Genomic DNA, 25,411 nt, shown 5'->3' on the forward strand with positions numbered 1-25,411 from the left:
GCTGCCAGGCTCCTCTGTCCATCGGTTTTCCAGGCAAGAATACTGGAGTGGGATGCCATTTCCTTTCTCCAACGGATCTTTCCAAACCAGGGATCTCCTGCATTGCAGGCAGATTCTTTACCAACTGAGCCACACAGCCCTGTACATATAGTATAATTCCATTTGGGGAAGAAGCATGTTTATATATGTAAACAGGTAAGAAAAAGGTCTGGAAATGATAACAGTGGATGTCTATTTGTTTCTCAGGGCAGCCCAGCGTCTCTCCACTTTTACCTCACTACCAGGGTCATGCTCCCAGACTGCAGCCTTCTGTCTCCCCGGGATACTATGCTCTGCGATGTTGTTCCCAGTCACTAGGAACCCCCAAACCTTTCCCACCAATCCATTCCTTTTTGGACTTCTGTCTTTGAAATTCTCTGGCATAATCAATTTACAAATACCTCCTCCAGTTGTTCAGCTGTCGCCTAGCTCTCCCATCTAGTTTGCAGAGTTTCAGATTACAAAAAATCCCGCTGAACCATGAGCTTTTTTTTTTAAAGTGGACCATTTTTAAAGGCTTTATTGAATTTGTTACAGTATTGTTTCTGTTTCATTTTTTGGTTTTTTGGCTGTGAGACATGTGGGATCTTAGCTTTCCAACTCGGAGAAGGCAATGGCACCCCACTCCAGTACTCTTGCCTGGGAAATCCCATGGACAGAGGAGCCTGGTAGGCTACAGTCCATGGGGTCACAAAGAGTCAGACACAACTGAGCGACTTCCCTTTCACTTTTCACTTTCATGCACTGGAGAAGGAAATGGCAACCCACTCCAGTGTTCTTGCCTGGAGAATCCCAGGGACGGGGGAGCCTGGTGGGCTGCCGTCTATGGGGTTGCACAGAGTCAGATATGATTGACGCGACTTATCAGCAGTAGCAGCAGCACCTTTCCAACTAGGAATCGAACCTACACCCCCTGCATTGGCAGATGTAGTCTTAACCACCAGGGAAATTCTGAGCCATGAGCTTTTTACTCACCCTTCACCTCTCCAGTTGGTCAGCTGTCTTCCACACAGGCTTCTCCATGTCACTTCTCTCTTTTAAGACAGTCTCTTCTCCTGAGACTGTTCTTTGTCCCAGTTATTGTGACCCAGCAACCATTCTGCATTCCAGTTCCTGACCATGGCAGCTCCACAGCCTTCAAGTACCTTCCCTTAAAGATGAGTTTCTAGAAAGGCAACAGAACTCCTCTGGCCTCTTCCACAAGGCAGGCCAGGTCCTGGAGAATCAGTTCACAGCCGCCCTGCTCTGGGGAGATGTGAAGGTTGTGCTTCTCACTGTCAGTAAAGTTCACTCTGAACCTGGTCCAGCAAACATCTTGCTATGGGCAAGTGGGGCCACACCTTCACCAGTAGCCTGCAGACGTCACTGTCAGAGACCCCGATGGACTTAGTAGTGACTGCTGACCACGCTCCCAACAGACAGTGTTGGAAAGAGGCTGGCCTGCGCTGGGTCAGAAGTGCCACCTGGCCTAATGGCCAGTCTAGCTGCTGGATACCCCATCCAAAGACTGGCTGTTCCTTGTCTCCTAGCCTCTTGCCTGTCTGGCCTTGATCCCAGGATATGCCTTTTGGGTAATCTTTTGTGGTCACCATTTTGTTTCAGAGTAGTAGAACTACAGAATGAATCAAAGTATATCCTAATACTCTTTACCATATGCCAGATTTCATTGAAAGTTATCAGATTCCTTGGAAAATAATAGAGCAGATAAGTCCGCCAAAGGCCAGGTTAACCAGAGACCCTCCCAGGCTTGCTCCCTTCCACCCTTCACTGTATCACTCAGGCCTTTTCACACCCCTTGGTGACCGATTGACAGTGAAACAATGAGGGTGAGCTCACCTGAAAAGACAAGTTCACCTGGAAAGCTCTTCCTAACTGAGTCATGTGATGCATCATCTTTTGCTCTTTTTTGACAGATGTGGATACTTAGAAACTTAGACTGTTAGAAACTGTTAGGAACTTAGACTGAAAGAGCCTTAAGGACAGGGCATGTTTTGTTTTTATTATTCCAGCCCCAACAAACTCATAATGTCCTGTGCTATAACAGTTACTGGAAGAAGGGAACTGCCCAGGTTTCTAGCTGATTGCCTAAATTCCTGACCTTTAGGAGGGATTTAATATAGTCTAAATTAAAATGCCTTGAAATTAAAAGCAAATGTCTAGATAGGATTTAACTATACCCACATGCATCATTAGAGACTGAGTGATTAGATTTATGGTAAAAATCATATTCAGCCTCTATGAAATCACTGAAATGAAAATCACCTTAAAATGGTGAATTTTATGTTAATTATATCACAGTTTTAAAATATCAAGTGTTTTAAATCTGAGTTTAGTTATAAATCATCTTCATGCTTCAGATAATTTATCTATCAAAAAGAGGGAGAGTAACACATGCTTGTTATAGCTCAAACAGAATAAAATATTTTAAAAGAACAGTCTCTTCTTGGGACTTCCCTGGCAGTGGATCCAGGTCCAGTGGTTAAGACTTTGCCTTTCAATGCAGAGGCTATAGGTTTGATCCCTGGTCAGGGAGCTAAAATCCCACATGTCTTGTGGCCAAAAAACCAAAAGATAAAACAGAAGCAATATTGTAACAAATTTAATAAAGAATTTTAAAATGATCCACATTAAAAAAAAAAGGTCGACATAAAAAAATCTTAAAAAAATAAAATAGAAGACAGAATATTAAAAAAAAATAGAATAATCTCTTCTTTCTCAATTACTCCAAATCTCTCCTCCCAGAGATATGCACTGTTTAATAGTTTGGGTTATAACTTGAGACTCTTCCAACCCTGCATACACATGTGCACACACACACCTACACCCTCCTGGGTTTGGTTTTGTTTTTTTTTAAACAAAAAAGAGGAACCATAATGCCTGTGTTTGAAGAGGATTTTATTGAATGCTTCTCCACCAGCGTTTATCCACCAGTGTTTCTCAAGCTCCCTCTTGGGGCAGGGCCTTGGGTAAAGATGAAAAATTGAATCAGACAGGTACGTATATTCTAGTAGGAGAAAGATATCTATACATAACTGTCAAAACATGAGATCTGAATGTGGTGGCACCAAGAACAAAAGAGGGGTCCCAGCAAGGTTAAACCAGGTATCTGTAGGCCTGTGCTCACCGTCCTATCGGCTGAGGCTTCCAGGCCATCTTTTTAAGGACAGATCAGGAACTGGGCTGGAATAAAGTATTTATGGAATGAGAAATGCAGAAATTGTGGAACTTTCATCTCACATTGAAAGCTCTCTTCTCCAGGGAAAGGAAACAGATTCATCTTAAATTTCAGAGTTTCTTCTTTGATGATTTGAAGGGTCCAGCTAAGGCCTTAGAAAGAGATTTGTGCAGACAGACCCAGATATGGACATACTACTGACTAAAGCCTGGTTGGCTCTTCCCAACAGTAAATGAGACAGCTTGGCTGTCCTGTGGCTGCTGTTGTTTTGATAGTGTTGGGAATCCCATGTGGTTTAATAAGTAGGAATACACTTGCCGTGTGAAGACTTCATGTATGAACTTGAAATCAACTGTCATCATAGCAAAAAGAATGAATTCTCTCAAAACTGGAAAGTTGTGCATTTCTTGGCAGATTTTTGGTTTCATTTAGCAGCCCCAGAGCTCGTGGAACATGTCATTTGAGTTCTTTAAAATCTAAACCTCAACTTGTAATTCTCTGTGGTCTGTGACAGCCACAGAGCAGGAGTGAGTGGCAGATTTGGTTGTCTCTGCCAGCGGGCCTCTTGCACACAAGGCTGAGTTGTGCTGGTGATGGCTTCCTGCAGAGACTGGTTCTTTCATCACACCAAATTAATCAGAGCAGTAACATGGCCCCCTCAGTAGCAGGCATCTGCGTCCACCTCTCAGTGTTCTGTGGCATAACATTTGCCAATGGGATGGTGGTACAGGAGATACTTGGAGGGCTTTGTTGGAGACTAGGGCAGAAGGGTGAAGCCCAGTGGGCCTCTGCCTTGTAATTTGATGGATGCATTGCTTTCATTTCCTGGAGAGCTCCCAAAGAGATGAAATAGTAGGGAAAGATCTAACTTGTGATTAAAAACATTCTTTTTATGAGTCTTCCAAGCCCTGTGGTCCTCTTATTCCCCGCTGAGCATTGCTCTATTGAGAGGCACAGCCGTGGTCCTGCCTTCATGACCTGTACCCTAGTTAAACACTAAGGACAGCCCCCGCATGCCGCACTTCCTCGGCTGTTGTATTAAGCTGCTCTGTATACACAGTCATGCTCATTAACTGCCACTACATCTCTGTGCAGTGGGTGTTCATATCCCTTCACATTGCAGGTGGAAGGGCTGAGGCATGGAGAAGTTAAGCCACATACCCGAGTGGCAGAGCCTGGACTTGAACCCAGGCCCATCCCTCAGTCAATGGTCACACCAGCCACACAGTTCCTCAGGCCAGAAAGCACCTTTCCCTTGATTGCTTCCTTTCCTTCCCCGTCACATCCACTCTCTCACCAATTCCCCTAAGTCTGCTTTCCTAAAGATGCCCCAGGTGTGGCCACTTTTTTCCATTTCCACGACTCTAGCTTCGCCCACTCGGGTGTCAGCCCCACTTGGCAGCAGCCTCTTCAGAATCTAAAACTGGTCCTCCCACTGCCCTGTTTAGAACCCCCAGTGACTGCCCAGTTGCTATGAGAAAACCAGCCTTTCCCACAACCCACAACAGGCTGTGTGATCGGGGGCCCCACTGCCCCTCCCTGCCACGTTCCTTTCACTCCAGCCTTTGCACTGGCTCTCCCTGGGGAGAATGCTCTTCCCCAGGTCTTGGCCCAACTCGCTTCTTCTCCTCATTCAAGTCTCTACTCAAATGTCCCTGCCTCAGAGAGGCCCTCTTGGATCGCCTTGTAAAGAACCTCCCCAGCTCAGCCCAGTTCCCACACTGTATTTTCAGCATGGCACCTCCCTTTATCTTGCTCAGTGCTGGATCTCTGGTGCCCGGGAGTGTGCCTGGAGCTGAGCACATGCTCAGCACACCGCTGCAGGATGGGTGGCATCACCCGCTTGTCCCTTTGCCTAGAAAGCCCTGGCCATCCCACTCCGCTCCCACACTGAGCTCTGAAGCGTCCTTCAGTCTGGCTGCAACATCGTTTCCGCAGGGTGGTTTTCTGTGACCCTCTGTTGCATCCTTTCATGACAACCTCTGCTTTTCCTGCATGGCCGCCTCACGCGCTTGTGTGATTCTTTGGTTAAAGTCTGCCTCTCCCACTCGACCGTAAGCTCCCTGAGGACCGAGCGCAGTCCTCCTCGCCCCCTGCTTTCCTTGTGCCCAGTGCATCCCTTTGTCAGGTGGATGAACGGAGGAGTGGTGAGTCGCTTTTCTGGTGTCAGCTCGGTTCCCAGTTGGCATGCATGTGCCTCACGTGAATGAGCAGGAAGTGCCCAGTGCCCCTGACTCCAGTAATCTCATCAGTTTGTTAATAGAGACAGACTGTGGGGACAGGAAGGACACCTCTCCTGTGGGGAACCTCCTGACCCGGTGACACCAAACAAGTAGCCCACTCTGTACTGCCTGGAACGTCTCTCTGCTTTTTCAGTGCTGCCATTTATGTTTGCTTCTTACGGCCTACCTCCATCCATTGAATACTCCCATCAGTGAGCGTGGAGCCCAGGAACGCCCTCAGTCGGGATCACCAAGATTTCCAAGAACACATTGTTTTTAAAATGAGTCCTACCTGTATATAATTGTGAAACATATTATCAACCCTGGTAGGCCTAGCAATAGATGAAGAATATTTGGTTCAAAAACTTACATCCTGTTTCTGTTGCTGAACAATCTTAAACAAAGCTTTGCAGTCAGTTGCTGACTTGCTCTCCATGTCTCCAAAGGACCGAAAGACTCAGAATCATAGTGGGTCAGCTCAACAGTGTGATCCCCAAACCCACTTTGACCCAGTAGGATCAGGAATCCAGTGCTATTAACTAATGTAACTTGTTGTTGAAGCTTAGATTCTGTTTTTCACCCTCACCTTAAAATACCAGCAACCCTCACAGAGACAACTAAGACTTAGAAATATGGCTTTCAAAGAAACACTGCTTTCTAGAAATAGCCTAATTCTGAAAATAAATGTAAGTTGCTTTTCATTTATGAGGGTTCCCCCCCCGCCCGCACATCAGGCAAAGAAGCCAAATTTCAGAGTGCATGTATTTGAAATGTTTGCTGCTTTCTTAGACCATATTGTTTCTCCAGAGAATACCTCAAAAATCATTGTTCTCCTCCTGATTTCCTTGAGCTAATGCATTAATTAGTCTTCCCAGGTGGCGTAGTGGTAAAGAATCTACCTGCCAATGCATAAGACACAAGAGATGCAGGTTCAATCCCTGGATCAGGAAGATCTCCTGGAGGAGGAAAAGGCAATCTGCTCTAGTATTCTTGCCTGGAAAATTCCATGGACAGGGGATCCTGTGGGCTATAGTCCATAGGGTCGCAAGGAGTTGGACACAACTGAGCATGTGCGCACGCGCACACACACGCACACACACACACACACACACACACACAGTGCCTTAATCACAAGGCTTTCTTTTTTTTTATACTGATGATATTGTTCTTTTTTTTTTTTAATTTAAAAATCTTTAATTCTTACATGTGTTCCTAAACATGAACCCCCCTCCCACCTCCCTTCCCATAACATCTCTGTGGGTCATCCCCATGCACCAGCCCCAAGCATGCTGTATCCTGCGTCAGACATAGACTGGTGATTCAATTCTTACATGATAGTATACATGATAGAATGCCATTCTCCAAAATCATCCCACCCTCTCCCTCTCCCTCTGAGTCCAAAAGTCCGTTATACACAGCTATGTCTTTTTCCCTGTCTTGCATACAGGGTCGTCATTGCCATCTTTCTAAATTCCATATATATGTGTTAGTATACTGTATTGGTGTTTTTCTTTCTGGCTTACTTCACTCTGTATAATCGGCTCCAGTTTCATCCATCTCATCAGAACTGATTCAAATGAATTCTTTTTAATGGCTGAGTAATACTCCATTGTGTTCATACACCTGTGGGCTATAGTTCATAGGGTTGCAAGGAGTTGGACACAAATGAGCATGCGTGCACACACACGCGCACACACACACACACACACACACACACACACACACACAGTGCCTTAATCACAAGGCTTTCTTCATACACCAAAGCTCTGTCTAGCTACAAAACACCATCCAAGTGTTTTAGCCAAGAAGTAAGTAGTTTACATGGATGTAAGTGGAATTGTCTTAAAGCTTAAACGAGACATGGGTGTGGTTTGTGTGTGTGTGTGTGTGTGTTTAAGTTTTACTTTTTAATTTTCTGTGTTGTTTGTTGGGTTCCTTTTTTCTTTCTTTTTTTGGTAACATCTTCAGCTGATGTCCTGGCACCTGACAAAGTCATTCATGACACTGTGGTCTGTCTGCCATCCCTCTTGCCATAGGGATCAATTCAGTCTGCTCCACTGATACATGCTCCAGTTATCACAAGTACTTTTATTATTTTTGAAAATTTGAAAAATACTAATTTGTTTAACTGTTCTAGGTCTTAGTTGTGGCGCGTGGGAGCATCGATCTTCATTGTGGCATGTATATCTTTAGTTGCAGCACGTGAGATCTAGTTCCTTGACTAGGGATCGAACCTGGGCCCCTGCATTGGGAGCTCAGAGTCTTAGCCACTGGACCACCAGGGAAGTCGCCTCACAAGTACTTTTAGAAACTCCCTCTGCACCCAGCTTCTTGTCTCAAGAGAGCCATTCCCCCTACCCTCTTCCTCTTCCCCAGCACCTGCCAGTCCCTTTTATCCTGCTTGTCTGCTGAGTTCCCTTTCTGCTAGAACACCCAGCTCCTTGGCATAAACAACATTCTGAGGTCAGATTTGTAAAAAAAAAATTCCAAAGCACAACCTCCATTCCTGTTGTTGCGCTGGAATCATCATTGTTAATACATATCATGTGCTGCTTCTCGCGTTTCACACACTTTATCACATTTAATCCTTCAAGTGGTCTGTAACGCTGTCCTCCTCATTCAGCCATTTAGGCTGCTGGGGTTCAGAGAAGCTAGGTGACTGGGCCAACACAACAGCATTGGAGCTGAAACCCACATCTCCAGCCTTCTACTAGCCCGAAGTCTCACTCAGTGATCTTTTAAAAGAGTGGTCAAGGGACTTTCCTGTTGGTCCAGTAGCTGAGACTCTGTGCTCCCAATGCAGGGTGCCCAGGTTCGATCCCTGATCAGGGAACTAGATCCCACATGTAGCAATTAAAGAGGTCGAGTGCCACAATTAAAGACTGAAAATCCTGCATGTTGCAGCTAAGACCCAGTGCAGTCAAATAAATGTTTTTTGTTTTTAAATACATGCTCAGAAGTATTTTTGAAAAATGAAAAAAAAAAGTCACATTCAGGGACTGGGGAGTAATTTTTCTCAAGGAGATCTTGTTGTGGGTGCTGTAATGGGTCTTAATTGGGAAGAGAAGAGTCTATGATCTGGAACACAAAAGATTAGCTCTGGAGTTTGTTTTTGAATTCAAACCTACCTTCATATTTCAGAAGAGATATAGGTCTCTGGCCAGGCACCAGAGATAAGACACAAGATAGGCATGATTCCTGCAGTCACAGAACCTGGTGGGGAGGAGACACACACATGAGTAATTGGCAGTATTTTAATAAATACCTGGTTAGGGGACATGCCAGGTAGGGATGGAGGCTTCTAAACCAGACTTGCCAGGTGGGAAAAGGCTGCCCAGAACAGGGGACTTCTGACTTGAAGACTGAAGGATGAGTGAGAGTTGTAGGCAGCTCGCGATTGGGGTCAGTGGGCGGTAGGGTTTCTGGAAGAGCCAGAGGGAGTTTGATGTGTGATGTGGGGAACCCAAATCTGGAGCTCTGTGACTACCTGGAAGGGTGGGGTGGAGAGGGAGGTGGGAGGGGTGGGTACGCCTATGGCCCATTCTTGTTGATACATGGCACAACCATCACAGTATTGTAAATTATCCTCCAGTTATAAAAAGCAGTGCGAAGTCCTGGTGGTGAGAATGTGATCCAGGGTGTCTCCATTTTTGCCCATCAGATCAGATTGCATGGTATAGCTGTTGGAGAGCCTTGGAAAAGGCGGATCAGTGGGGAAAGGTGTTGACTCTACTCAGAAAACACCCATCTGTTTCTCACATCTAATTAACAGAAAAAACTCGAATCTCCACCCGCATCCACCAATCCCTTCCTGGAAGATGAGCCAGCAGCAGAGATGGAGGAACTGGCATTAGAGAAAGGAGATTTAGAGCAAGTAAGTCTGGTTTGCATTTCCCCTCACAGCCTGCCGAATGTTTGTTTCTGAAAATGGGTCTGCTCACTCTTAAATATGATCCCTTGGCTGTTGACCACGTTCAGAGATTACAGCTTTGGTGGTCTTTCTAGAAGGGCTTTATCTGAAAGTGCATTTAGAAACCTGAATAAAAGAGCAGTCCTTCCTGCCCCTCCCCACCCCACCCCGCTGCTCTCCAGTCGCCTCACCACCGGCCTCAGCAACAGCCAAGCTTCATCAGCGGGTATGGCAGGGTGGCCGAACTCTGCCTGGGCTCATTCATCATCTCTCGAATTTGGCAGCCCAGCTTTTAGTTGTCCCCTGATCTGGTCCGGTGAAGACATGAGAGGCTGAAAGGTCCCTGGTGAAGTTAGCAGCCCCTGTCAGCCAGGAGAGACTCCGACTCAGCGGAAGCCAAGCACCTTAGGTCTGGAAGCCGTCAGGGAGGCCTGAAAATACCAAGGGGACCAGTGGCATATTTGGAGAGTTACTTTTCAGAGCACACCAGCACTTTCATTTCCTTCGGCTTTTTCTGTCCAACTCTTAAATTTCCTCTCCCTCCATTCCAGAGAATGGTGTTATTGTTTCATTGCCATTTTATGACATGAGAGGTTAGAGCGATAAATCAGGACTTTTCCTGTCTGGATTAGTGAGCCTTCTTTTTAATTTTCTACACTTGGCTGCTGGAGGATGATTTTATGAGATTATTTTGATCCAGACACCACCGAAAGGGAGGCCGGCTGGGAAGAGCAGCTCTGGGAACCCCATAGCCGTGCACATCGCAGTTCACCCTGTGCTCCTAGCCCAGGGGGGATGATAGGGGTACAGTCCTGGCAGGAGCCAAGACAGCAGGACCCCCAGGAGCAGCCCTGAAGCGATGCCGCAGGGGTATCTGATCCACTGATTGAATAATTATAATAACACGGATGCCTCACATTTTTATGGTGCTTTATAGTTTAGAAGTCTTCCACAGGCTTTACTTTATTTCGTCCTTCCTGTGCCTGCCTCTCCTTTTACAGGATTTCTGTGAGCGGCAGGCTCAGTGACTAGCCCAGGGTTACAGAGTTTGGAAGTGAAGCTGGGAAAGGACTAGAAGCCAGGTCTGGAAGTCAGAGACTAAAATTCCTTTCCTGGCTCTCTTTGCATCACACTGTGATGTCGCCCTGAAAAGTGGAGGACCTAGAAATGAATCCTGTGAATAAAAGGGAATGAATAAAACTGGAGAGATGCCCTGAGGCCACATCCCAGAGATCTACAGGATTAAATGTAATTGATTTAAAGCCATCATATCAGCTAGGCTAGGAGAAAACAAAGATTTCTCTTAAAGAAATACCTCTCTCAGGGACTTCCCTGGTGGTCCAGTGGTTAAGACTTCATGCTTTCAGTGCAGGGGTTGAAGGATTGATCCCTGGTCTGGGAACTAAGATCCTACATGCCACTCAGCACAGCCAAAAAAAGAAAGAAATGTGTCTCTCCCATTTGGGGAGGAAGGACTGGTATGAGAAAGGAGAGTCCAGGTGTGGAGCTCATCCTCCACCTGCGCTTGGGTGTCTGTGCCCTCTGAGCTGGCCTTCTGTAGTTGGGCCATTTTCAGGGCCCTCCTGTCTCCCCAGCGCACATGGCTGCCGCTGTCACACCCAGAATCATGTAGTTGAGCACTCAGATGCGCGCAGTGCTGTTGGAAAATTATCCCATTAGCCAGTCATCTCTGGGTGTCACAAAACTGGATTATGATAGAGTTCCCCATGAGCTACAAAATCAGTTTTGTCAAGTAATTTGGTTTTGTTTTTTCTTTCTTGTGGAACTTTTTGCTCAGCCTGGAAGCTTGAGATTAAGCTTGTCTTAAGGATGAAGATCTGCTCATTCTAAGGACACACAACACAGGTGCCTGGGGTAACGCAGAGTCACTGATGGAGAAGATGCCAGACTCTGGTTTGCCATCAGCTGGCTGTGTGACCTTAGGCGGGTACTTTTCTCACTGGACTTCCCTTGTTGAGAGGGAGCCAGTGGTTCTCCAGTTCTGTTCCTCGGTGCCCTGTCACATGTCACTGTGGGGAGCTGGGAGGAGACCAGAGCTCCAAGTCCCTCCAAATAGAGCAGTTCTGTTTTGAGTCACTTTTTTCATGGACTCCCAGGTAAAACTCCTTTGGGATCAGGGGTTCTAGGTATGTCAAAAGGAAAGTACTAAGACTTTGTGGAGGTCCAGTGGTTAAGACTTCAGCTTCCAATGCAAGGGGTTGAATCCCTGATCAGGAAGCTAGATCCCACATGCTTCTCAGCCAGAAAAGACAAAACATAAAACAGAAGCAATGTTGTAACAAATTCAGTGAAGACTTTAAAAATGGTCCATATATTTAAAAACCTAAAAAAAGTACTGAAAACCTCTGAGCTAGATGACCCACCCTCAGTTTCACGGGCTGTTCCTTTTTAGTAATAAAACTGACACATCAGTGACAAGTGCCTCCTCATCTGTGTCCCCAACCTCATACCACCTCCCCAGCACCATCCCCCTTGTGGTTGATTAGGTGGGAGCTCCAGGAACCGCCCCCCAGCCCCCGCCCCGACTTCCCAGTCACTCTTTGGCTTCTGAAGTTGGGCGCACTGGAAAAGGAGGAGCCAGGTGGGGCTTCGGGGGAAGCACACGAGATGCGAGATGCGGGTGGTGAGCTCGGCTGGGGCAGGGGGACCAGTGTTTGTCCTGGGTTACCCAGCCTGTTGGCATCACTGCAGTCAGCAGACGGGGGGCCTTCAAAATGAGGCTATAGAGAAGGGAGCGTGAACTTGAAAAGAGGTATTTACTTCAAGCAGTCTGTGCCAGCATGTTCCCAATGATTAAAAAATGGCATCTGAAAGAGGACTGAGGGTCCTCAGAGTATAAAAGAAAGAAGAAATAAGGAATTTCTGGCTTTAAAATGTACCCTTCTGGTGATCCGAGCAGTTAGATTTAATCTGTTTACATTGGATTGTAATAAAAGGAAATGGGACCAGCTGCAGACCTCCTTACTGTGACAACAGTAACCTTTTATTATTCCATCAAACTCCAGGAGGAAATAGCTTAAACATCTGCAGCTTTTGGACAGAATCCACACACTCCGAAGTCCAGCCTGAGTGCTACTGCTAAACGACTTTAGTATGTTCTTTAAGCTGAGAAGCAACCCTTTAGGGAGCTAGAAGGTGCAAAGGGAGACACCAACTTGAGCTCCAGTTCTAGCCTGTAGCATCTAAATATGAACACAGATATGAGGCAGCCAGAAGCAGGAGGCAGCTCAGTGGGGGTTAAAAAAAAAACAGACTTGAGGCAGTGCCTGCCATTGTTCCCCTCTTGCTTCCAAATCACATTGAAAACTCTGTAAGAGGACAGGGAGCTATGACTATGGCTATAGGCCCCTCCTCTCTGCTGGGAGCACCATTAGAGAGCAGAGGCTGGGCAAAGTAGAGTCTCCTGAGGAAGGTTCGGGCCACCGGGCTGTCTGGTTGTGCGGCTGGCTCTCTGAGCCACAGCCAGAGGTGTCTATGGGGCCTCATCAAACTTGGGTCCCCAGGAAGACGGGTCAGGGTGAGTTTGTTGAAATATCAGATAGCCATACTCCCTAGTCATTGAAATCTCTGTTTATCTGAATAAGCTCTCTGGATTCATCCATTCATTTTTATCACATCATTTTGTGCATACATAAAAAGGAAAATATAAGCAAAATAAATAGGTAAAGATATTCCCCAAACTTCTTCGCTTTTGGAGTCTTAACTCTGCTGAACTTTTTTTTTTTTAAGAGCTTTTTGATGTGGATCAATTTTAAAATCTTTATGGAATGTGTTACAGTATTGCTTCTGTTTTATGTTTTGGTGTTTCGCCCATGAGGCATGTGGGATCTTCTCTCTCCAATCAGGCATCCCCCTGGGAATCCAACCAGGGATCCCAACCAGGGAACCCGCACCCCCTGCATGGGAAGGGGAAGTCTTAACCCCTGGACTACCAGGAAGTCCCTCTGAACCACTTAAAAAAAAACTTTTAATTTCAAAATAATTATACACTCATAAAAAGTTGCACAGAGAAGTCCTGGATACCCATCTCTCAGCCTCCCTCAGTGCTGATGACTCCCCTAACTACAGCACGTTACCAAAACCAGGATGTTGGTGCTAACCTCGTTTTTCACTCAGGTGTGGATGTCTCTGCTGCCACTCAGTGTGGTCCCAGCTGCTGGTGATGTGCCGTTTCTCAAAAGGCTCCTCTACTATACCTGGGATATACCTGTAGTACGGTCATCATCAAACCAGCTGGTTAACACTGACACAGTACTAGTCACTTAACTCTAGGCCTTATTTGGATTTTTTATTGTTATTTGAAACCTTTTTCTCTTTTTCAAAAAAATAATGTCAAATTTAGGGAAAGTTTTAAAAATATTGCTGCTACTGCTAAGTTGCTTCAGTCATGTCTGACTCTGTGTGACCCCATAAACGGCAGCCCACCAGGCTCCCCCGTCCTTGGGATTCTCCAGGCAAGAACACTGGAGTGTGTTGCCATTTCCTTCTCCAATGCATGAAAGTGAAAATTGAAAGTGAAGTCTCTCAGTTGTGTCCAACTCTTCGCGACTCCATGGACTGCAGCCTACCAGGCTCCTCTGCCCATGGGATTTTCCAGGCAAGAGTGCTGGAGTGGGGTGCCATCGCCTTCTAACTCCCAAATATCTCACCTGAGCTCACTAGTTTCTTCCATTTTGCTGCACTCACTTTACCATTTTCTCCCCTCCCCTCTCTCTACTGTCTCTTACTCTCCCTCCCTCTGTCTGTCTCTCTTTCAGAACAAGTCAGTGTATAAGTATCATGCCCTTTGTCTCTGAGTATTTCAGTATGTATTTCCTTTCTAGGAAACACATTCACTTAAGAAAGATGTTCACTAAAGAGAGGTACTCACTAAAATCACCACAGATCAAAATCAGAAAATTTAACACCAGTGTGATATCTCATTTATAGATTTATTTAAATGTTATAATGTGATCCAAAAGTGATAAAATAAAACACTGTCAATTGTTGGGAAAGCACACTGAAATTAAAGCCAGATACAAAATACACATGTTGATTTAAAACATGACAATATTCTATATTACACAAACTCCCATTTATAATTTCCAGAAGCTATCCTACAGACATGTGAATATTTTTGTCAGGGGAAGAAAATATAAATAAAGGGAATAATTATAATATTTATGAAGATTGCATTTTAGTTAATGAAAAGGCATCTGGGTATTGTGGTCTTGTTTTCCAGTTCTAAAATCAGGATATCTGGGTCCCCTGTGGCTCAGCTGCTAAAGAACCTGTCTGCCATTGCAGGAGACACAGAAGCCAGGGATTGGATCCCTGGGTCGGGAAGATCCCCTGGAGAAGGAGATGGCAACCAGCTCCAGTATTCTTGCCTGGAAAATTCCGTGGACAGAGGAGCCTGGCAGGTTGTAGTCTGTGGAGTCGCAAAGAGTCGAACACAACTGAGCATGCCCATACACATGCTGTGTGGCGCTGTTAAAATTAGGATATTTCAGGATATCTAATTCCAAAAAAGTTAGACAAATTAAATCACATTTCTCTGTTCATTTATCAGATCACTTTATTGAAAAGAAGAACAAATTTTGAAATATAAGTAACTGACTTGGAAAATGTAAAACAGATAAGGACCACACCTTCGCAATCATCACACTGCATCACAGATCCCTCATTCTAAACTAATGGAAATGTAGACAAACCCCTAAGGTATCTATGAAATGAAGTAGAACTTTGGATCTAGCCAATTTAAACTCAAATTAACCTGGTCTTATGTGCTAAGTCACTTCAGTCATGTTCAACTCTTTGCTACCACATGCAACCCGCCAGTCTCCTCCATCCATGGGATTCTCCAGGCAAGAATACTGGAGTGGGTTGCTATGTCCTCCTCCAGGGAATCTTTTCAATCCAGGGATCGTACCCGCGTCTCTTATATCTCCTGCATTGGCAGGTGCCTTCTTTACCACTGATGCCACCTGGGAAGCCCAGAGTCTCTTACAGTCTCAGCCTAAGGCCTGACTTTGGCAGTGGCTTCTGGATGGTAAGAGAAAATAGCCCAGACTATAGTTAGTCTTAGGAAGGACCAGAGTTTCTTCAAATCCTGCCAAATAAGTAAATAAAGACATGGAATTCTTAGAAGGTGAAAAGGGAATAGAGCTAGATATGAGATTAAATGGGGTATGTCTACAGTTCACATTTCAGGTGATCGTTACCAGTTTTTATAGATGTTTTTAAGCATTTCGGGTTTTTTTTTTTTGATTACTAGAAGAAGGTAATCATTATTTCCGTCTGTCTTTAGGAGCTTAGCTTTTCCCATGTATTAAGAGATGAACAGTTCAGTTCAACGAGTATGTTATAGTGCTGATTTATATCTAAATTGTACCCTTATATCAACCCCAGCAAAGCCTCAGAGACCTGTATCTATTTTCAAGTGCCCACAAACAAAACATAGATAGAACTGACTTTTTCTTTTTTTAGGAACAGAAATATGTAGGAAGATCTTGTTTATTTTTTAGATGTTTTGAAAGGAAATTTAGTAGCAAACAGTAGTTTTTAAATGCTTGCCTACCCAGATAACCTTTTTATCAGATACAGTTTTCCCAGCGTCAGTTGAGGACCGGGGCTGATCCATGTTTTCGCTGCTACAAGGCAAAAAATACAGATAAAACAGCCAGCCTGTCTATCTACCTATCTGTCTGTCTATCTTGGTATAAGGTCGCCAACTAACTGTCTCTTCTTGGGAGGAACTGCCTTTATGCAGCTATTTTCTCTTTTAAAAGGTTTAGGTATAAAATACTCTTTTAGGAACTTGTGGTGAGAATATGGAGAGTGTAGAGTAGCAAAATACAAAGTTAGCAACCCTGTGTTGGCCCCCTACCCTTCTTGTTGTTGTTTTTGTTTTTTCCTATTTGTTGATGAAATTCAGCAGTCAGGAAACACTGCAGGGACAGCAGTGATCTAATAGGAAGAGTTCTGGTTCAAGAGCTAGGGAGCTCCACCCTGTGCCTGGGGGCAGGCTGCTAACATCTTCTGTGCCTTCCTTTCTTTAGGTGTAGCTCAGTTGTGTCCAGCTGTTTGTGACCCCATGGACTATACAGTTCATGGAATTCTCCAGACCAGAATACTGGAGCGAGTAGCCCTTTCCCTTCTCCAGGGGATCTTCCCAACCCAGGTCTCCCTCACTGTAGATGGATTCTTTACCAGCTGAGCCACCAGAGAAGCCCTTCTTTTAGTGTAAAATAGTAGTCATAATTCCTACATTGAGGGTTGTTGTGAGGAGTAGATGAGAGGTTATTTCGTATCAAAGCGCTTGGCCCATAATAACAAGCAGTAAATGGAGGCTTTCAAAACTAGACTGTGTAAAAGTACTTTAGACATTCCAAGGCACTGCCCAGCTATAAGGTGCTGATTATTAGCAAGAATTTGCATTTTTGAAACATCGGTCAGATGATGAAGAACTTCCAAATTGAAAATGCATGTGTTATCACAGTAGCTGTAAATCTTCACTGCACAGAGCACATAAATGATGCCAGCAAAGCTGGTTTATTATTCACAAGCTGGCATGAATTATAATACAGGACATAGTCCCAGTCTAGTTACACTGTGTGCTGCTTTTCTTTAAGTTAGGAGTGAACTTTGAAGGGATGTTTTTGTTGAAACTGCTGGAAGATTTGCAAAGATGGCTCAAGTATAGAGTTTCTTCTTTTCTTTCCTTTTCTCTTTTTTTCCTTTACAGCCTAAGAAGCCTAAAGCTCCAGACAATCCATTTCACGGCATTGTTTCCAAGTGTTTTGAGCCGCATCTCTACGTGTATATTGAGTCCCAGGACAAGTGAGTGACAACCACTTTGCTTTCTCCTGCCATTTCTCCTTCCTCGAGTCAGGGAGGGGCACAGCTCCTTCTAGAGGTTGAAGGAGGGACTTGGCATGCCCATGACCCTCCCTGGAAAGCTGCTAAGGATACTTTTTGGTCTTTTGAGCATTATAATATATTATGTCTATAAATCTCAGAAGCCTGAATGTGACTCTGAGGCGCTCCCAAATGGATCCCAGCACCTATTTCCAAGATGGGCACTGAGCCCTTACATCTGCTTATCAGCCTGCCAGGCTTTACGATGTCAGGTGCTGAAAAGTGGAGAATGAAAGCCCCAACTCTAATGTATATGTTTTCAAGTATAATTTGTTTAACTTTTCATTTTGAAATCATTTAGATTCACCAAAAAGTTATAAAAGAATTCTCATATATCCTCTGTCCAGAGAATGGTGGTGGTGGTTTAGTTGCTAAGTCGGGTCGGACTCTTCGTGACCCCAGGGACTGTAGCCCACCAGGCTCCTCTGTTCATGGGATTTCCAAGGCAAGAATACTGGAGTGGGTTGCCATTTCCTTCTCCAGGGGATCTTCTGACCCAGGAATTGAACCCATGTCTCCTGCATTGGCGGGCGGGGTCTTTGCCCCTGTACCACCTGGGAAGCCCCCAGGGAATGGTAGCAGTTTATAGAACCGCAGTTATGAAAATCAAGAAGCTGCTGTTCTCCCCTGCATGTCCTCCCTCTGGTCCAAGATCCAGTCGTGCGTTTAGTTGTCCGGTCTCCTTAGTCTCCTTTAAGCCTGAACAGTTCCTCAGTCTCTTCTTTGTCTTTCATGACCTTGACACTTTTGAAAAGTGTTTGACCAGCTCTTTTGTCCAAAGCCCTCAATTTCTGTTTGTGATGTTTCCTCTTGATTAAATCCAGATTATGTGTTTTGGGCAGGAACACCACAGAGGTGACATTGTGTCCTTCTCAGTGCCCAGCGCACGACGTCAGGAGGGGGCACCTCACGTGGCTTTGTCCTGTTACTGCTGAGGTTGACCTTGACCAGTTGCTTAAGTGGTGTCTGCCAGCTTTTTCCCAATAAAGCTGTGCTTTTGCTTTAAAATAAGTATTTTGTGGGGGGATACTTTGGAACCATGTAAATATCCCCTGTCTCGTCACTTCGCCCCTCATTGTCACATCCCTTAACAATTCCTGCCTGACTGTGATTACTGTAGTGTTTGCCAAACACTGTGGGTTTCTATCATTTCTTCTACATTTACTAATTGGGATTCTACTAGAAGGAAGAGCTTCCTCTTCTCCCCCACTTGTTGGTTTGTTTGTTTTTGTCTGTTTGGACTGACGGCTTCTTATTTTCTTTGATGAATTATCGTCATTTAATATACATGCTTTTTACAAATGCAGGGGCTCCAGAAAATGCTTACCAAGCAGCCCACTGCAACCACAGCCAATTGAATATGGTCATGAGTACTCTCACAGCCAGCAGAGTGTGGTCATGTTCCAGTATCCACTTCCATGCATAGGACAGGGACCCCTCCTCATCCCTGAATCTCTGTCCACAGCCAGAGCAACTGTGGAAGGGCCATTTTGGAAAGGCCGGGTTTCTGAAACATGTCGAACTGACTGGAGGCAGGCTGGTCCGGGCTTCGAGAAGAGGCCCTGAAGCCTAAAGTCTATGTTTAGGAGGACCAGAGAGTGGCTCACACAGGGACGACAGCAGCTCTGAGAAGCTCGTCAAGGGGCGTTCTCTGGGAAAGCACTTAGGTCCTAAAGCCTAGTCCCTCTCACCCTCTTTTTTTTTTTAATGTTTCTTTCATTTTAGCACATTCTTACTTAAAAGTATATTCCAGAGGCAAACCAGAAAATTAAGAGAACATTTCAAGTGGGTATTTGTGTCTTACCTGGAACGTTATTGTTCTTCAGCTATTTTATTTTGTTGTTGTTCATTTGCCAAGTCGTGTCCAACTCTTTGTGACCCCATGGACTGCAGCACCCCAGGCTCCTCTGTCCTCCATTATCTCCCAGAGTTTGCTCAAACTCATGTCCATTGAATTGGTGATAGATTGCTTCTATTCTTTTCTTTGTTGATTACAAAATGCATATTTTGTAATCATATTACAAATTACATATTAAAATCCTGGAAAATTAATTTGTGAAAGAGCTTCTATGTTAACAAAAACAACCTCCTCCCTGCCACCTACCCAGCAAAAAAAAAAAAAGTTGCCTTGACATCTTTTGCCTTGTAAAGCCTCAGTTTTCCTCCTGCTGTCTATCCATTTGGCTTATATCCATAGGCATGCAGAAGGGCAGACTACTAAAATCAAGTTTAAGAAATCATTTCCTCGTCTGTTAAATAGTTACTATTACCTTTTTTTTTTTTTTAACATCCTGTCTTCTGCATTCACAAAGTTTTTTCTCAAGATTACTAATAAGATATCTCTGCAGGGCAGGAAAAAGGAGCTGCTATTTGCCTGTTAGATGAACAGGTCTTGAAGCAGCCCACCTGTATGACTATTATGGGCCAAAGCCCTATCTTCTCTTATCAGTCCAAATTCTTATTTTTAGAAAGGCTTGAAAGCTGCTGGGCCTAGGGTTTAAAGTACATATCTGAGATAACCATGTGGTTTCCCCAAACCTGTCCAGTTTAAAAAAAAAAAAGAGTCATTTTGAGGATTATCTGGTATCATCCTGGGATCCACTCTTCTCACATGGCCTCAATTCATATAAAGCACACTCATTGTTCATGAGACTTTGGGTGAAGGGCCAGCCCTCCCTTCCTCAGGGACTCTCCATTTCTCTCTGAAAATGCAGTGCTGGCCCCTCAGCCTGCCACCTGGCCTCGCTGGGACGTGTCCACAACACGAGGGCAGTAGCGGAAGCTTCTCGTAGGAGAACTGCGTAGGCCAGGCTGCTCTCGCTCCAGAATAAGCAGCAAAAGCTGGGAGCAGGAAATCAAGTTCAAGAAACCCATTTCCTCATCTGTTACAGGAGAGCATCAGACAGAATAATGCCTAAAGCAGTGGGTTGTTACCCTTGAGTCATAGACCCCTCTGAGAACCAACACAAACCACAGGCCTCTTTGCCAAAAAAGAAAAATCCACATGAACCCACACACTATTTTGAGTACAGTTTCAAGAGGTTCTTCCAAGTCCTTCCTGAAGTCAGAGAATCCTAAGACTGGGGAAGGAACTCAAGTGGGCATTGACTGGGGGCAAGTCACTTCTCCTGTCGTAGCTCCGCAAGGAGGAAAACCTGAGGCCATTCACAAGTTCCCAAAGGACAGAGACCCAACCCAAGATAGTGGAAAGAGCATGGGCCTGGGTGCCAGACAGACCTGCGCTTGCATCCAGGCCCTGCACCCCGCCTCGGGCCTCCAGCTCTGGTCCTCACCTCTCCGAGTCTCTTTTGCACCCTCTACAGGCAAGTGAATAAAGCCCCCCGCAGGATTAGCGGCGACGGTGAAGCGACACGACATGTCGGCACCTGGCACAAGAAAGCAGGGCTCGGAGCTGCGTCTGCCCTGCCCTTCTGGTGATCCTGTTCCAGGCTCTCGGGTGCTTGGGTGGCCTAGTCGGTGCTGCCAGCTCTCCGCTGAGCCTGGCGTGGGGTCCACTCTCTCATCTCCATAGCGCCCTCCCTGCCCGGGGAGAGTCCTGGCAGCACCTGCCCCAGCCCAGGGCCCAGCAGCAGCAGGAGGACTGCGGAGCCGGTGCCCAGGGAGGAGGCAGGAGTGGGGCTGTCCCGAAGTCACCTCTCACCCGGCTGGGCCGAGCTGTCCTTCTGTGCCCTGAGCTGGTTTCTCAGTTTTTGTTTATGTCCAAGGAGGAAGTTGTATCTCTTCTACTCTTGGAGATGTAGTCATTTTTTTTGGCTGACTTGCAGAAGCAGTTTCTCTCCATAACCACTTTTCCTTCACTCCATTCAGTGACATTTTCAGGCTGAGAAATTATTAGTGACTCCATTTCTGCCCATTTGATTTCTCTCCATAACCACTTTTTTCTTCACTCCATTCAGTGACATTTTCAGGCTGAGAAATTACTAGTGACTCCATTTCTGCCCATTCTCCTGAGTTCCCTGTAATAGCTTTTGTTGAAATAGAGCCTGCCACCGCTTCTAGCTTGGTCAAGCCTAGAGTTTCCTGTAAACAGACGTTGCTTATCGTTTGTTTTGAATTAACTTCTAACTTTCAGAAGAGTTCCAAGAATTGTACACAGAGCTCCTATGTATCCTTTACCCAGATTCTTCCATTAACAGCTGTCCCTCCCACCTCTGAGCAGACACACTCACAGACAGACACATTCTCATGTATATATACACATTGTTTTTTGTTTGTTTGTTTATTAGTGTCTTAAGTCATGTCCAACTCTTTTGTGACCCTATGGCCTGTAGCCCACCAGGCCCTTCTGTCCGTGGAATTTTCCAGGCAAGAATACTGGAGTGGGTTGCCATTCCCTTCTCCAAGGGATCTTCCCCACCCAGGTATTAAACCCATGTCTCCTGCAGGCGGATCTTTTCTACTGAACCACCTGGACAGCCCCACATAGCCACAGTGTAGTCATTAAAATCAAGAAGGTAGCGTTGACACAGCACTTGCATTGAATCCATAGACCCCAGTCACTTTTGCCATTTGTCCCAATCCTGTTTTTTATAGATCTCAAATCCATTCCAGGATTGCAGGTTACATTTATTTGTCACAACTCTTGGTTCCATCTAGAAGAATAACTTTTATCTTCCATAGCCTGAAAATTTTTGATGAGTGCAGGCCAGTTACTTTGTGGAATGTCCCTCAGTCTGGTTCTGACTGATGCAGACTCGTGAGTCATGATTCATACAGAAGTGGTGCCGTGTTTCTCTCAGTGACTCCTATCATGAGACATACAGCGTCAACATGTCTCATTACTTGTGCTGCTCATTTTTACTACTTGGTTTAGATGGTATCGGCCAGGTTAATTAATAAGTGTTTAATAAGTGTTAATTACTTAACCTTGAACCCATATAAATAGCTTCTTTCTCATATTTTACTTATTTATTTTACCATTCGTTAATGACATTTGTCTGAATCCTTTATTACTTAGAGAGTTGCCAAGTAATTACTTTTCTAATCCCATCATTTCTTCTGTTTTAAGAAACAGCTTTATCTTTTCTCCATTTATTTATCAGCATGGACATGTGGATTCCTGTTTTATTCAGTGGGTTTATAGCCATTACTATCTTTTTATCTTTTAACTTTATGTTGGAATAAATTTAGACCTAAAAAATTTTCAAAAATAGTGCAGATATTCCATATTCCCTCTCATAAACTTCATGTTCGCATCTTAAATAACTGTAGTATAGTTATCATCAAAACCAGCTGGTTAACACTGATACAGTACTAGTCACTTAACTCCAGGTCTTATTTGGATTTTACCAGTTTTTCCACTAACGTCCTTCTTCTTTTCCAGGATCCATCATTATTTGTTTTAGTGGTCAAATCGTCCTTGACTTGGCCCCTTCCAGCTGGTTTTCCACCCTTTTTGTATGCCCCTAGTGTTTTTTGAGCACTTTCTTTCTGGCACAGCAAAATACACCAGGCTCATCTTGTACTTTCCTAACCCAGCCCTGGAGTCATCCATTTTTCCAGGATCCCTTGTTCCCTTGGCGGGAGATGTTTAGAAACTAAGTGCTGGTCATCAGGTCTGTTCATTACTGCTTGAGTACCGTGCTTCTAGGCCCTCCACGCTGAGAGAGCTAAGAAATACATGTATGTGTATATCTGTGTATGTTTTTATCCTTTTATACCTGTTTATATATTTAAACCCATCAGTCTATGCCAGTAACTCCAGTTCTAACCTAGCACCACAGGGGTTATTGGAGTCTCCCTGTTCCCATGTCTGTAACTACTCTCTACAGCCGTGAGAAACTTGTTCCCAGTATCGTCCGTGTCGTTATTTATCTGCTCCATTGGGTTATCTGGGGTTGGGGCTCTCCAACCCCACTGACCACACCAGAGCCAACCCTCCTGCGCCAGTCGAAAGGAATGGGTGTATGTGAGCTAAATCGCTTCAGTCGTATCTGACTCTTTGTGATCCTGTGGACTGTAGCTCACCATGCTCCTCGATCCACAGGTTTCTCCAGGCAAGAATACTGGAGTGGGTTGCTGTGCCCTCCTCCAGGGGATCTTCCTGACCCAGGGATGGAACCCACATCTCTTGATGTCTCTTGTACTGGCAGGCAGCTTTACCTCTTGGCCACCTGGGAAGCTTGCATGTACCCTTGGATGAACAAGTTCTCTAACTTCCTGGGGTCTTAAGCTGCTTTGCCCACACTCATCCTCTTGCCCACTTCTTCTGACTACCATCTTCCTCTTCTGGAGCCATCTCTCCTGTACTTTCCAATTAAAACACCATTTCTGTGAATGCTGCCTGCAGATCCACCAGGAGAAACAGCCTTGGTCATCCATACCTAAGCTTGGTCTGCAGTGTGGTTTTTCTGTCTGTTTTAATCTTTCCCTCTATTGCCATTGCTCTGAAATAGTCTTTGTTCCCAGGTGGTTTTTCGTATCAGTGGCACTCCCAGCAGTATTTCACATGGCTCCCCCGAAATGCTTATACAGTTCCTGGCTTAAAAGCTCAAGTTACAGGGAAGAAGGCAAAAGACCTCATCCACCCCCATGATGTCTTTCTTTAAGCTGGAGAGAAAGTGAATCTGAGCAGTCATTGTGACACCACAGGTCTGTATAGCACTTTTGAGATTTGAAATCAAAGCCTCGGGTAGTTGATAGAGCTTGGCTTCGGAGTCAGGCCCCAGTTCAAATTCTAGCTCCGATAAATTCTGTGGCCTAGGGCAAGTTATATTATTTTTCTCAGCATCAGTTTTTTCATTTTTAAAATGGGGGTATTACTGCCTTCTGATCAGGGCTGCTGTGAGGATTAAATGAGATTGTATTTATAATGCACGCAGCAAGGTACCTAGTTTATAGGCTTACAGCCCAGGGTCAGAGAGAGACCGAAAAACCATTTTGGAACACAGCGTGGAGGGGTGAAAGGTGCGACACCAGTTTGCTGTGGGAATTCAGATGTGTATGAACCTAGCTGCAGGCATCTTCTGCCTTGGCCAGCCCGCACCTTCTTCCCGTCCATCGTATTCTGTACTTTTTTTTTTTTAAGAAATTCTTCTGGGTGATGTGTACTAGAACTGAACCTGGGCCTCCTGCATTGGGAGCATGCAGTCTTAGCTACTGGACCACCAGGGAAGTCCTTGATACTTCTGACTCTAGGCCTTTATTCTTTCGCCTGAATCTGCCGTGGAATTTTCTGTCTAGTTTCCTCTCATATTTTCTTTGTCTAAAACAAATTGTTTGTAGTGTCTGTACTGCAAAACTGGCAATTTATTGGCATCTTGAGATCTTAAGATCATAAGCATGAAGGTCCTGTCTCCCCTAATAGGATACTGTGTCTTTATCCTCACAGCGCCATGAGCAGGACTTAACCCTTTATAAACGTTTATTTGATTGTGATTGCTTTCAGGCATAAAGGGCAAGTCTGCGATTCCATTCAACAGGTCAGCATGCGCACGCCCCTTTCTCCAGTAGCTCTTCCTATAACGTCATGCCGAAACTCAGGGTAGCATTTGGTGTCTGGAAGAAATGGTAGCTTTTTTTTTTTTTTTTTAGGTGAACTCATTTTTATCCGATACAGCCCACAGCACTTTGCACATACTAAGTGCTCCATCCGTTTTTGATTGGTTTGGACCCTCTGTGCCAGCTCATGCACCTTGCCCTTCCCATCCAGGTGACTCTTCCTCTTCTGTGAAGCTGCTTGATTGCTCGTTTTCCAGTGTCTTGAGTGGCATAGCAGCGTGCTGATGAAGAGTGCTAGGTGAAAGAGAGAGGTGGGATATTCTGACTGGTTTATTTCTCATTCACACCAGAGAACAGTGTCCAAAATAACCCAGTGAACATCCTGCAAAATGTGGAAGATTGTTAGAGGTTTGTTTATGAGGAAATTTCTGTCTCTGTTCTATGATCATAATCGATTTACAGTCTTACTCATCAGCTTGACTCTGAACTAGGAGGTAGATGAGGAAGTATCCTGGCTTCAGCTTCCAGGGGGATTAGATGAGAGGGTCAAGTAAAAATGCTTCAGAGCTCTGGCCCCTATTTTGGTAGGTACCATGGACCCAGAGGTTAGAGTCTCTCATAGAAGGACTCTAGTGGAAGCCTTGCCTGCTTTTCTGAGCTCTCCTCTGTGCAGCAACCCGCCCA

General features: G+C 45.0%; 1 protein-coding gene across 3 annotated transcripts in view; it reads left to right on the forward strand.

Moving 5' to 3' along the window:
- The window catches only part of VPS53 (VPS53 subunit of GARP complex), a 125,242-nt gene that overhangs the window by 51,898 nt on the left and 47,933 nt on the right, over positions 1–25,411 (forward strand). For all 3 annotated transcript variants that reach the window (XM_068976074.1, XM_068976075.1, XM_068976076.1), the window contains 2 exons: positions 9,209–9,310; positions 17,094–17,188. In XM_068976074.1, the coding sequence (XP_068832175.1) occupies positions 9,209–9,310; positions 17,094–17,188 (197 nt within the window). The remainder of the gene's footprint in view (positions 1–9,208; positions 9,311–17,093; positions 17,189–25,411) is intronic.

Source organism: Capricornis sumatraensis, chromosome 8 (genome assembly GCF_032405125.1).
Source record: "Capricornis sumatraensis isolate serow.1 chromosome 8, serow.2, whole genome shotgun sequence".
NCBI classification, from domain to species: domain Eukaryota; kingdom Metazoa; phylum Chordata; class Mammalia; order Artiodactyla; family Bovidae; genus Capricornis; species Capricornis sumatraensis.